This window comes from Chaetura pelagica, unplaced genomic scaffold (assembly GCF_000747805.2).
Source record: "Chaetura pelagica isolate M959 unplaced genomic scaffold, ChaPel_1.0 scaffold74, whole genome shotgun sequence".
NCBI lineage: Eukaryota > Metazoa > Chordata > Aves > Apodiformes > Apodidae > Chaetura > Chaetura pelagica.
This window is the reverse complement of record NW_009952982.1, coordinates 384,996-398,030: the sequence shown is the minus strand read 5'-3', so window position 1 is coordinate 398,030 and position 13,035 is coordinate 384,996. Positions and strand designations below refer to the sequence as shown.

Genomic DNA, 13,035 nt, shown 5'->3' with positions numbered 1-13,035 from the left:
ACAATGCTCAATGTGCAATAAAAACACAGGATTTCCAAGGAGCTAATTTAACTTAATTCTTATGATTCTTATTATCTGTTCAAAGTACTTGCTCATTTCAAAAAACATTGGTAGAGAAAATACCTGAGCCACTGGAAACCCAAGCAATGCAGTTTTAAAGCAAGCGATAGAAACGCTGACTTAATCTCAAAATGAAGACACCAGTCCCATAACTTAAAAGTGTTTCAAGACAAAATTTTAATGTAATGATGCACTTCTGCTTTCACAAAACAACTGTTATTCCACACACAAGCCTAGCTTCAGCTTGCTGCCTTACTCTAAACACCTGTCTCTGAGGAGGCAAGTTCAACACAAGGTATTTTGCAACTTAAACACCCTAATCATTTCTAACGGAGTGGAAATAAAGGGAGGAAAAAACACAAATGAGTTTACAATTCAGCACTTCGATAAAAACTGGTCTTGAGGAGGAAAACCTGCAGTTCATAACTTTTATTTCTATTTGTTTTTCTGCCAAACATCATCTTTCACATTTTTAGTTAGGGCAATCCTAAAGTCCTGCTCATAGGCAGCCACATAGGTGGAAATATTCTGTGATTCTGTGATTACTGATTTGGAGCAAAAGAGGCAGTTACCATCCTACTCTGTAAGAATAACCTTTTCCTTCTCTGAAATTATAGAAAATAACTTCCCACTCCTGTCTAACAGACTGATGGTGAATATGTCAACGGTGCTTCTACACTTTGTAACACTCAGGAACTAAAGGCTGGAGCAACTACACAGCAATACCTCCTCTAGCACAAACAATTCTCATCACACAAGATGGGACAAGCAATGCTGTTTTGAACCAGCATTACTCCTGGCAAAGAGCAACATTTTTACCATACTACAAGTAAACTCCACTGGAGCAAATAAAAAAGTATATGTTGTTCATGTGTTATTTTCCACACAGCACTTTCATGCTAGTGTGCTTAAATTAGACTTCAGTGAGTCTTAAAATTACAGTAATACTGTCTGTCTTATATTCATGCAAGTTAACTGATAGGAAAAGCATCAATTTCACTGAAATATGGTAAGCATAGTAGGTAAACTGACCACTACATCCAACTTCTTCCTGGCAGTCACAAACTACTGAAATTACTTTGCTGGCTTTCCTATAAAGACATGAGGCAAGAACATCTAGCTTAAAGATTATTTGTTCCAGTGCAAATGGTGGAGCCCCTGACAAGGCTACAAAGGCTGTGCAGTTATGATTCTTTGTTTTCAAGTATGGCACACAGAGGACAAGGAGGTGATTCAAGACAGCCAGCATGGCTACACCAAGGGTATGTCTTGCCTGACAACCTTCTGTAATGGAGTGACTATATCAGCGGACAAGGAAAGACTTGAGAACAGTCTATGCAAACTCAGTTGTTTTGTGAAACCTGCTGCTGTGCATAAGCATATATCCGTATAGATAATTAAATCAAAATAAATAAATAAATAAACCAAAATATAATTTCCACAGCCAGCTCAGGAGTCATGTACCTAAATGTACTTTGGAACCCATCTCTAATTCAGAGATTGCTATAGCAAGAGCAGACTTAGTTGGTCTCTCAACTCCTGTATTAACAAAAGGGAATCCAAAATATCTAAGTTGATTGCAGATGTAAAGCAAAAAATTCTGCAGATTCACTTTATTTGCCATCATTACTGGGATTAATCCTGCAGCAGCACAGATCATTTCAATCGCATGTATTAGGCAGGCTATGGTAAGGTTGTATGTGACTGGTGATGTAGTCTTTTCTTTTTCTCTGCAAAAAGGCAAATGAAAGCGACATCCCAGGATGTTTTGTTTCCACTGAAGCTGCTAAACAACCTTAAATACTACTTTATGTTTTCTATTAACAAGCTTTCACAACTGCAGAGGAGCAGAGAGCAAAAGAGTCACAGTATCAATCTGGAAGTATATTTTTTCATACCCACACTGAGGCATGCAAAGTAGCATTCTTGAAAAAAACCAGCCTGGAAAAGAGAAGGCTCTGGAGTGACTTTATTGTGGCCTTTCAATACTGAAACAGGGCCCATTAAAAACATGGGAACAAACTTTTTAGCAGGGCCTGTAGTGATAGGACAAGAGGCAATGGCTGTAAACTGAAAGAGGGTAGATTGAAACTAGATATTAGGAAGACATTTTTTACAATGAGGGTGGTGAAACACTGGAACAGGTTGCCCAGAGAGGTGGTAGAAGCCCCATCCTTGGAAACGTTCAAGGCCAGGCTGGACAGGGCTCTGAACAAAGTGCTCTAGGTGAAGATGCCCCTGCTTACTGCAGGAGGGGTGGACTAGGTAACCCTTAAAGGCCCCTTTCAACCCAAACCATTCTACAATTCTATGTGTTAATTTTATACAGAAAAAGTAGGATTCTGTTAGTACCATACTCAGTTCCATAACTGCTACATGCCATCATTTGCCCTAAACAGAATAACTTGAAGTAACCATTTTTGAAAGGTGAAAGTTTTTCATAATGAAGTCTGCATTCCGTGGAGCTTTCTTCTAAGCTATTTTCTCCCTGACAATTTAGGCAGTAGAAAACTTGTACAAATACTCTGGTTTAGGGAATGGATGCCTGAATTTCCTGAGGAAACTAGCACAAAATCTGCATATTGCTATATTGAATCATGAATTTCACCACACGTTCTGCCTTTTCCTCCTCAAGCTGCAGTTTAGAGCTTGCATTACCTTGACTCTGTTCAAGGTGTTAAGACAGCAAAAAGGCTTTTGCTCAAGTTAAATTGATTAGAATATATTAGGAAACAGCTTAATAAAGATAAAGCCCTTAGTTTTAGCAGCTACAATAAATGCAGACTCATTGAAACTTCAAAGTGGAGTTACCAAAACGTAGGTCAACTAGTTTAACTCTTCGCAACCAACTACTATGGTTTAAAAAAATATAAGCCAGTTTCTCCCTGGATTTGCTTCAGGTTGGAGATTTTGGCTTTATTTTCAGTATGTTTAAAAGATCTCTATGTAAAGGTTTGGAAGGTTTCCTAATCAGTTCAAACTTGGTGTTCTTAAAAGCATCCCACACTCCCAACCTTCCCACCGTAATCCAAATGAATAAATGTTACAATAAATTCCAGTGCCAACATCTGAGTAAGTATGCAATTGCAGAATTCAACTATGAAGGCTAATGTGGTCTGCTAGGTCCACAATGAAGATTATTATGTAATCTTTGAGCTCATACAGAGTGGAGTACACTCTTCTACTTTGTTCTAAGATAAGTGCAACAATCTTCAGTTGTCCTAAAATGAAGTGTATTTCCGTATAATGTCATATTCAAAAAGCATGGACAAATTAGAAAGATGCTTTAAAAGAGATGAATTTTAGGAACTGTATCCTAGAGACTTATACTCACGTTTGCTTTTGATTTCCCAGCTGACTCCAAACCTCAACTACAAATCCATCGAAATTTTCATTCTAAATAAAGGCAATTGATAACAATATACAGGTAATTACCATGTTTATTCATTATCCTTGTATCAGAGATGATAATACAGAATCAGAGCACATAACTACTGAAGTTCTCCTTGTACTATTAAAGACTGAACACACTTTGAATTCTTATACTACCTTCATCTTTAAAGTAGCATTTCATTAAGTTGGAGTAGCAAAAATCATTTAACGAAGATGACAATGTTGAAAATCTCTATCAGTTACCCATGACTTCTACTCTGACATGATAAACCAGTATTGGACTGGGAAAATCCAGCCATTAAAGAAAGATGGTTGTTAAGTAAATAATTTTACACACATCTACACGTGTACCGTGGGAAAAAAAACCCAACATGAGCTCTTGAGTCTAAAGTAAATGCTAACTTGGCATAGGTGTAATTCCAAACATCTCCCACAATTAATCTCACTTGTTATAATTCATGTTTTACACGGTTAAAGATATTGTTGTACTTGAGTACCCTTTCCTTAAGAGACCAACTGTTACTGAGGACCTGAAATTCATGTGTTAGTTATACATTTTAAGCCACTATTCATTTTCCCTCTGCATCCATCTTTCTCTAGAGCACATTATTCTCTACACTGTGTAGGAAGTAGGAAAACTTACTCTGATAGTAATTAAGCAGGCTGTCATGAATCAATCAGTTGTTTGGGTGCAACTCATGTAGTCCTACACAGGCATAGCTCTAATGCCATTAGCTAAGGAGCTGCTCAAAAAACCTTAGCAAACAGTAAGCATTCCTAAAAGGAAATCCTCTTCTCCTCTCCACGGCCTCTTAATATATTACGGAAATCGGTTTATCAGAGCAAAGTAAAGCTGTACAGTAAATATACAACAAGTTATTCTTGGTATTAAAAGTGGCCCATTAGCTCTAGCACACTGAGCCTAAATGTACTCCTGTAACACAGAAAACCACAGTCTTTGAGCCCATGACCCTTTTTCTGTCTATCAAAAACCACCACTAACCAGTTTAGCCCCCGCTTAATAGCTTTATTTTTGAAATAGAAATTTAAAAGAAAGCAGTCTGCTCTCTAGACAACCTCCATTGAGGTGTTTTATCAGGTATCCACTACTGCCTCAGTAACAGTCAGCCCGTCAGCTGTTTGGAAGATGTTTTATCAATCATGATTTATAGCAGGTAGAAGTCACCAATGCAGCTGCCAACAAAATTAACAAGGTTACGTTGATTAGACTTAAGTAGTCTCACTTTAGACTTTTAATTAACAGCTCTTGAGTGTTACTACACTTCATATTTAGAGGAACTGGATACATACTAGGACACACTATTAAGAATCCTGCCTCATTATTGTTTTGAGCAGAATTGTATTTTATAGAATATAAACCTTCTGGAGAAAACATCCATTACAACAGGAATAAAATATAATTTCACACTATATTATAAGCATTACCAAAAAGTCTTTTTACCTTGGCTAGCAGAACCATGTTTTTGGAGAGCTCCTCTATCTCATCCTCACTGCCAAAAACACTCTCAAAGTCCTGGTAAGTCCAGCCGTCAAACAAAATTCGAGGCACTATCAAGCAAAGTCATTAATCAGTAGTGAAAATTAAGAGTTTATTATCTACACTGGAATATTTCTGCAGAAACAGAATACAGCAGTGGCAAGACATGCCAGCCGCTAAACAACATTGCACATGCCTAAAATCATTGCCCTTTTCCTCTGACCAACTTCAGAATCACAGATAAATCAACATAGTAGAATATTGCTCTTTATTTTATGTTTAGTTAAAGGTCAGCAATGATGCAAGTTTTAAGAAAAGATACCTTCAATTGACTGAACTATATTAATGGAACTATCACTTAAGGCCTCAAATAGTCTTAAAAAAACACCAACATGAAACAGAAATCTTTCTGTAAGTTATGCAGCTCTTCTACCACAAGAACAAGACAGGAAAGTTTGCCTTAAACTCTAATTTTCTCTTTTGTATGCAGCCCTGTATTACGTTACTTTTCTACTCATCTCCAGACTCTATGACAAATTTTTATTTCAGAAAACATGGGCACTTCATCTCCTGTCATTTCTTTTTAACACAAAAACATAAAAAATATAGCCAGACAAGAGTTGGAAAATATGCAGTTGGAACAGTCAACAATCATGTGCACTGGAAAAGCCAACAACTCATTCAGAGCTGTGTCTTAGCCATTTTAACTACCAAGGATGTAAAAGAATACTTTAGAAGGGTCTAAAAAAATTTCAAGGGCTTTATCATCGGGCAGCTGAAGTAATCTAAAATATCTGACTAAGCATTAGATTTTTCTAATGCATTTCAAGTTTCATACTCCGTGCTGAATCAAGAAACATTTCAGAGTTTCACAGAATTCTTGCTATAGACTAATACAAGAAGTATTATTTCTATATCACTATTTCCCATTTTCCCTAAAGACACACACTGTGGCAGGAAACTTGAGTTCCCAGCTTCAAAAGGAAAAGAGTCAAAAGCTTTTCCACTATCATTAAGGATTTTTTTTATTATTTTTTTTTCTTTTTAACTGCTCTCCCAGGTACGTATGTAGTGTTATATATGAAGTACACCTCCAGAGAGGGCCCTGTGACTCAGAGTTTATCCAGAAGCAAGAAGTCAAGGCAAAACATAAGGCTACCAACAGGATCAACACTTCAGTTACTTAACTGCTTTTATTTTTCTTCTCAGACTTTTGTCTTCATACAACCTTGCTAAGGTAACCTCCATTTCCCCCATATATACATGCAACAAACTCTTCTTTTGCTCTGACAGCAGTTACAGAGGATAAAAAACAAACATAAACCAGAGGCTCACCTATTTTAATGTTTTTGGAGATTTTTCGGACATCTTTCATCCAGCCTATCAAAGAGTATCGAGTAAGAGAACAACTGTTAAAATATAAGTGATGTTGACAATCACAATGTATTTTGAAGCATTCTTCAAATGATGTAGAATTGTTTCATTAGATCTATCTTCCTGCCACAGATTACTAGTTCATAACCAACAGAGATGAAACACCCTCTGATTCACAGAATTTGAAGCTGTTCACCTCCATCACAGCATACCTAGTATTTAGTACAATCTTACAATAGTTCCTACCCAACTGCTTACAGCTCTCTCTCATCATGGAAACTATCTTGCTACCTGCTCAGAGCAACACTTCTGTAGTCAACAAGCAGGAAGAATGTTTGTTTTTTTTTAAGATGGTACTTTCAAGTGTCCCATCCACTCCTCTTGACAGTCATTGCTCTAGAACAAATTTGTTAGTAGGCACCAACCTGGTAAGAATTATAGCTGTTTATTATATAGCTGTTATAGTCCACATTCAATCAAGTTCAAAACTAGATACTACTTAGTTATTATTTAAGAACATACTAACTGAAATCTGAACTTACAGCCAGTTTCTTGACAGTAGAAGTAAAAAATTCATTTTGGATTAATTTCATCTTCCATTCCCAAAACAAACTCAAAGGTTTTTGCAAAGGGAAAAACACCAAAACAAACCACAATAGGTAAACAACTGCACAGTGCAAACACCGAAGGCTATTTCTGCCTGTACAGATTCTTCATCTCTTCCTTTTTTATAAGAGGGGCTTTGTAGACAAGCTGGTGGAAAAGCCCACTGTTCTACTTATTTTCTGGACAGACAAACTATGTACACGTGTGGAAGCAGGCAGGAATAGAAAGAGGTTCACTCTAAAGAAAATTCCCCGAAAAATGGAATGGAGAGAGGCAGAGCTATAAAAACCCACATGTATATATCGCTAAAGCTATCTAGTGTGCAACAAGACCAGTAATCTTACTTGCAATGCATATTCAAAGAAAAAGAAAATAGCACCTTTATCAGCATCATGGAGCCCAGTGAACTGAAACCTTTCCTTTCCTCTCCTTTTCACTTGTAACCAGACTGGTGATATTAGCGTAAATTTGTTTCCAAATATTTTAGCAATGTCATAGCCATGGCTGTTCCACTTGTAAAAGAAATGAAGGAAAAAAGAAAACTAAAAAGTGAGAAGCTCAAAAGCAAGACATATAATTCACTTTTTACAAATACAAATTATTTAACACAAATGTAATAATTTGCTAAATCTCAATTTGTTATTTCAAGGAAACCTTCTAAGATATTATTTTTATTTAAATAAAAAAGTACTTTGGAAACTCAGATAGCTACAGGAACAACAATCTTCAAATTGTGTAAATTCACCTGACCTATAGGACTTTGCATGCAGATTTCAACACAGTTTTGAATTTACAGATTCTGGATTTATGAGAGCTCGAGAAAGGTGAAAAATTATAGGGGACCTATTTCTCTTTTGAGCAGTGTAAGACTGCAACAAGTGAAAAGCATCTTCTAAACAAAAGGAATAAACAATTATTAGTCAAAAAGGATGTTTTGATTAATAGTAAGACTGGATAGCAAAAGACAGTAGTATAAAAATTTAGTAGTATAAAATTAGTAGTATAAAATTTCAACTGTTCATTTAGAAGGTTCAAATTGGTAGCTGCACAGTATGAGTCTAATGTGGGGGGAGAAGATGGGCTGTTCTTGATATTGACACTTAGTAGCCCTCCTGTTGTGGCTTTACTGCAACTTTACATGGGTCAACAAGTACAAGAGAATACTAGCAATACTATCATCTCTGTTTTACCAGTGAAAGGAACAATATGACTTGGGTATCCTTGAAGAGACTGATGGGAGAACAAGTGTATGAGATCACCTGAAGCCCAAGCCAGCTCTCAAATAATCCTCTGCCTATTTGCCTGTGTTGACCAGAATTTTCTATTACTATAAAAATACTTTTAAAAGCATGGCTGCAAGATTCCATATTGGCACAGTTTGCCGCATTCACTCAAAGCACCAATTAATTCATTTTATCAACTTACAGGAGTAATATATCCCAGAACATCTCCAAAGAAATGTCTTTCCTTCGTCTTCTTGGAGCAGTAACTTCTGTGTTCCAGGATAATATCTTTTGCCTTTGGATCCACAACTACTAATCCCCGGTCCTGCACATTTTTATCAGAATGAAGAGTCTGGGGAGAAGACAGTTTTTAGAAGCAGCAACACAAAGCAGCCACCTTCAATAGCAACAGATTTCAAAAAGAAAGAAAGAGATAAAAGAATCTCATCATTAAACTATAAGCACTCCTAAATTATGTACACCAGTATGACTTAAAACTGAAACAGGAAAAGTGCTGAGAAATTATTTGTCACCACCAGTAAACAAGTTTTGTTTGCAAGGCAAAAAGCATGTTATAAACCACAAAGGAGTCAAGAAATGGTAAAACTAAAGAGTATAATTCACCACAGCTGATGGTGCCTTGCTCTCTGAACAATGCTTTCTGGCATATTACCCTCAAAATGATAAAAAGAGGTTAAAAGTTCTTAACCAAGAATCTAGAGATGACTTTTAAAGTGGATATATTTTAGACCAAGTATGCTGCAGTGTGGTTAGTGAAGGCCAAGGTTCTCAACACCTTTATTTAAGGAAGACTGCTTCAACTAAACCAGCACAAATAGTTTTAGCTGACAGAAAAAGAGTGAGAAGGCCTAGTAAAGCAGGCATAGTATTGATACAGATTAAGGACTTTAGGTATAAGGCCTGTCTTAATACTGTGTATTATCCTCACAACTGGCAGACTATATCTTTGTGGCAGATGTTGAGCAAGCAACAGAAACAATGAGAGATGTATCTGCATAAAGAAGGATTAACTATACTTATCACTTAAGGGAGAGGATTTTGAACATGTTTTTTACCTAACATGCTTAGCAACACTAAATATATGTACTTGGTATATGCACTGGTAAATACATTTCTCCTCCATACATACTCTTTCTCTTGCACTGTAATGCTTTCTTGTAGTTTTGAAAAAAATAGGCAAGAAACAAGAACAAGCACAGCAAGAGAGACTTCTTCAGGATATTGGTTCCACTTCATCAGATTGCTATAGGACTCCGAATCATTTTTGCCTGCAAAGGAACTGCTGGTGAGAAGACTCCTCAAGCTTTTCTAACATCATCACCAAATCTGAGAACATCTGCCCATCCACCGGTAAATGACCTAGCACTCCTGGCCCAAACTACTGCTGACTGCGTTCCTTTCCAAAGGGAAGTGTGTCTCCTTTAGCTATGCAAGTGGGGACAAAAAAAGCTGCTTCTGCAGTTTTCATGGGGAAAAAAGCTCCAGAAGTTGACATCATATTGGTTTGAGGAGTCATTTGTGACACTAATAAAAGGTGAAGGAAAGGTAGCCTTACTTGTGATCATAAGCTTCAACAGAAATACGTGGTTGCCTTCAACACTGTTTTGACAGAATGAGAGTCCATTTACCAAAGTTCAGTTAGTACACTGCACATGTAAGACGAGCATTTCAGTTACTTCTCTTACCTTTTCTTCAGGTTTTTTTGTTGCACTTTTCTTTGCATCTGTTTTTGACAGGGTACCTTCAGCAAGCCAAAAAATTGTAGTAAGAGAAAGTGAAGTATAGAGGAGTCTCATGGTGCTTTTCCCCTTGTCAAGTTTCTCCTGCCCTGAAAGCATAAGGGTTCGAACCTCTGTTAGCAGAATATAACAGCTTAATTCAGTTTTCTTGTCTAAAAAAAGTCCAGCAATTGTCTTACCTTCTGCACTCTAGAATCAGACTTATTAAGGCAGTACTGTTTCAATAGTGCTTTTGCTCTGGCAGAAAAAGAGCAGAGTATTTTAAGAGATTCCTAGACTCAAACACCTTTTTTGTCCCTTGCTTTAGTAGATGTATCACAGAAAAAGTGGGTTGGATACCTGCAGCTCCCCTTTTAAAGAATTCCTGAAGAAGTATAACAACTTACAGCTGAAAGAGAGATACATGCCTGTTGCCCAGTTATACTACCACCTTAGCTTTTTTATTGCAAATAAAAGATCCCATTTGTTTTGCTCCTGCCTAACCCAGTCAGCAAGTCACAAAAAGTGGCAGAAAAGAACTAAAGCTATATATTTATTATGTGCCTTTACCCTAAAAGGTGAGGACTTTGCTTTCAATTCCTTTCCAAGTGATAACACAAAGAACTGATTAAAAAGAAAAAAGAAAAAAAGGAAAGCCTACTTTTGTTCTAGAAGAATGACTTTGACAGTTTGTCCTAGCTTCAGATAAAATAATTGACAATTAATAAAGTTCTGTTCAGTTCTATTCAGTGCTATTTGTCCATCACACCTTAGCTCTGTCAGAAGAAGGACTTTCCAAAAGAAATTTCAACTACAGCCAGACCTTATTTTTCAACTTCTCTCCATTTATGAGTCTTACTGGTTTTGCAGCCTAGTTCCCAGAAGTCGATGAGAAAAAAAAAGATTAAAAATATTTAGCATTAGGGGAACCAGGGTGAAAGGAGGTAAATACCAGAATGAAGCAACAAGCTACTAATTCTGAAAGTACTCAGTATCAAACTGGGATTAGTTTCATTGATAATAAACTAGTGCCTCTAGATATGTACCAGACTGCTTCTCATAATTATGAGATACTAACAAGAAGGTGACTACTTCTCCTATAATTTTCAGAAATTTTATCAAACTTAAAAAATTCATGTGTTTCCTGTATCACTCTAAAGAATTAGCGTTTCTACTGATTAAAGACTTATGAACTGATTTCTTCAGGTCACTTTTACAAGACTATTGTTGTTCTGTTGGCACTGATAACAAGTGCTGCTCAAAGTTTTGAGTATTTTGCCTGTGTACAAAATATCAGGTGGTAGTTTAAAGGAGTACTGTGGCAGTAATACGGTGGCAGACGGAATCTTAAGGGTTAATGTATTTATGTAAATTTATTATGTAAATGTACTCAATGAAACAACAGCTGTTGGAGGCCAACAGTGGTAATGCAGAGATGAGATCAACAGCTCAAAAAACTTGAGCATATTTCCATGTGGCTGGCTTAACAGCAAGGTTTAAAAATGCAGAGATATTTATTGGAGCAAAGGACTCTGCAGGAGAGGACTGTAATGAGGGAACAAAGGTGAAGGACGATGGCAGCAAACTGCTTGAAAAAAACTATGCTATTAGCACCAAAAAGCAAAGAGCATAAAAACCCTCATGTACAAGATGAGTTGAATGCTTCAGTCAAGTTTTATTAAGACTGCAAAATAAAAGTAGAAAGACTTCCAATATTTCTTGGAGCCAGAAGGTCTGGTAAAAGCTAAATTGCTACACCATTTTAAATTCACTACTATTAATAGTTAAGGTGTTATGCTTCTACTAACCCCCTTTTTTCCATGTCCTTAAAAAGTGAGACAAAGCAGGTTACTCTTGGTAGCATGTACTCTGTCCCATCTAGATTGGAAGGATCTATAAACTACTGCAGAGAGGAACAATTAAGAGTTTGAAGAGTCAATACAAGTCTTAAATATTTGGACAGGATATAAACTCTTTCAGAAGCTGGTATTTAGTGATTTGGAGGCGTTTGATTTCACTTTTAGAAGCAATTAGCAACAGCATCCACTTCCCTGAAGAAAAGTTAATGTTTAAGAGCTGAAGTACATTTAAAAAACCATTACTGAACTCTAATTAGTCATCAAAATGTGTTCATTTCCTTGACATGACCACATCCATCTGCCAATTATTGTTAAGTCAATATTCACTCCTAGATCTATAGGAAACACTGAGCCTGTGGCGAAATGGTTTCTGCCACTCACTGACAGTTCCATATCAACTCCTGGTTGGAACTTTAATAGTTTGTTCTTTAACTACATTGGTTTAGTGAAAATTAAGTAGACAGCATCTCTCTACTACATGAAGATTAAATAGTCAAACTTTAAATGCTCTTAAAGAAATTACAAGCACAAATTTTGCAAGCTTTACAAAATTAGAACTCCCATCAAGTTTTTCTTCTGTGAACTTTCCTTCATAATTTTTTAATTTCTCCTTAGATTAACTAAACTGAGCCTAACTGTATGATCTTGGCACTATTTTTTTGCTTCCTGTATTACTGCAAAATGCAAGCAAAACTGAAGACTGGCTCAATTTGAGTTCTATGGACAATTTAAGGTTTAAAACATCTTTTGACAAACTGATGAGAAGCCCAGTTTTCTCTCTAAGCCAGGTCACAAGTGTTGTTTAACCTGAGCCTCCATATACATAATTCTAGTCATACATAACATACTTCTAGTCAGCTGTTGCAGAAGCATTTTATTTTAAAAAGACAGAAAAGCTGCCATAGATGCAGGCTGTCCAAAAGAAGCAACCAAGAAACTAAATAACCCTGGAGATTGGCACAGTGGCTGTTTTGAAATCTGAGTTAATGCTTATATTTTTTTTCTAAAGGAGAAACTAAGTTCTAACTACTGACGCAGGAATCTGCATCACCTAGTGAAGGAAGTCCGGAAACATACTGTTGATGTGTTCTTAAATCAACAAAAGCTAGATTCAGGAGTGAAAAAGAGTGAAAATAAACCCACTTCTAACCTGTGTAAACATTACTCCCTTTCCTCTCGTAATGTGCTCTACTTTGACAGCAGGAACCGCCTCCCACACTCGCCCCTCAAGATACCAAAGCTTTCCACGCAGAACACAGGGACGGCGAGCAGCCTGTGCACCT

At 36.7% G+C, this 13,035-nt stretch overlaps 1 protein-coding gene across 1 annotated transcript in view; it reads right to left on the bottom strand.

Annotated features, from left to right (window-relative positions):
* CHID1 (chitinase domain containing 1) overlaps positions 1 to 10,021 on the bottom strand; it is a 93,394-nt gene extending 83,373 nt beyond the window's left edge. The window contains exons 1-6 of the mRNA XM_009996414.1: positions 9,861 to 10,021; positions 8,357 to 8,506; positions 7,311 to 7,443; positions 6,287 to 6,331; positions 4,916 to 5,022; positions 3,395 to 3,456 (exon numbers count right to left, since the gene is read on the bottom strand). Coding sequence (XP_009994716.1) covers positions 3,395 to 3,456; positions 4,916 to 5,022; positions 6,287 to 6,331; positions 7,311 to 7,443; positions 8,357 to 8,506; positions 9,861 to 10,013 — 650 coding nt within the window. The 5' untranslated portion in view covers positions 10,014 to 10,021. The remainder of the gene's footprint in view (positions 1 to 3,394; positions 3,457 to 4,915; positions 5,023 to 6,286; positions 6,332 to 7,310; positions 7,444 to 8,356; positions 8,507 to 9,860) is intronic.
* Positions 10,022 to 13,035: the final 3,014 nt, after the last annotated feature.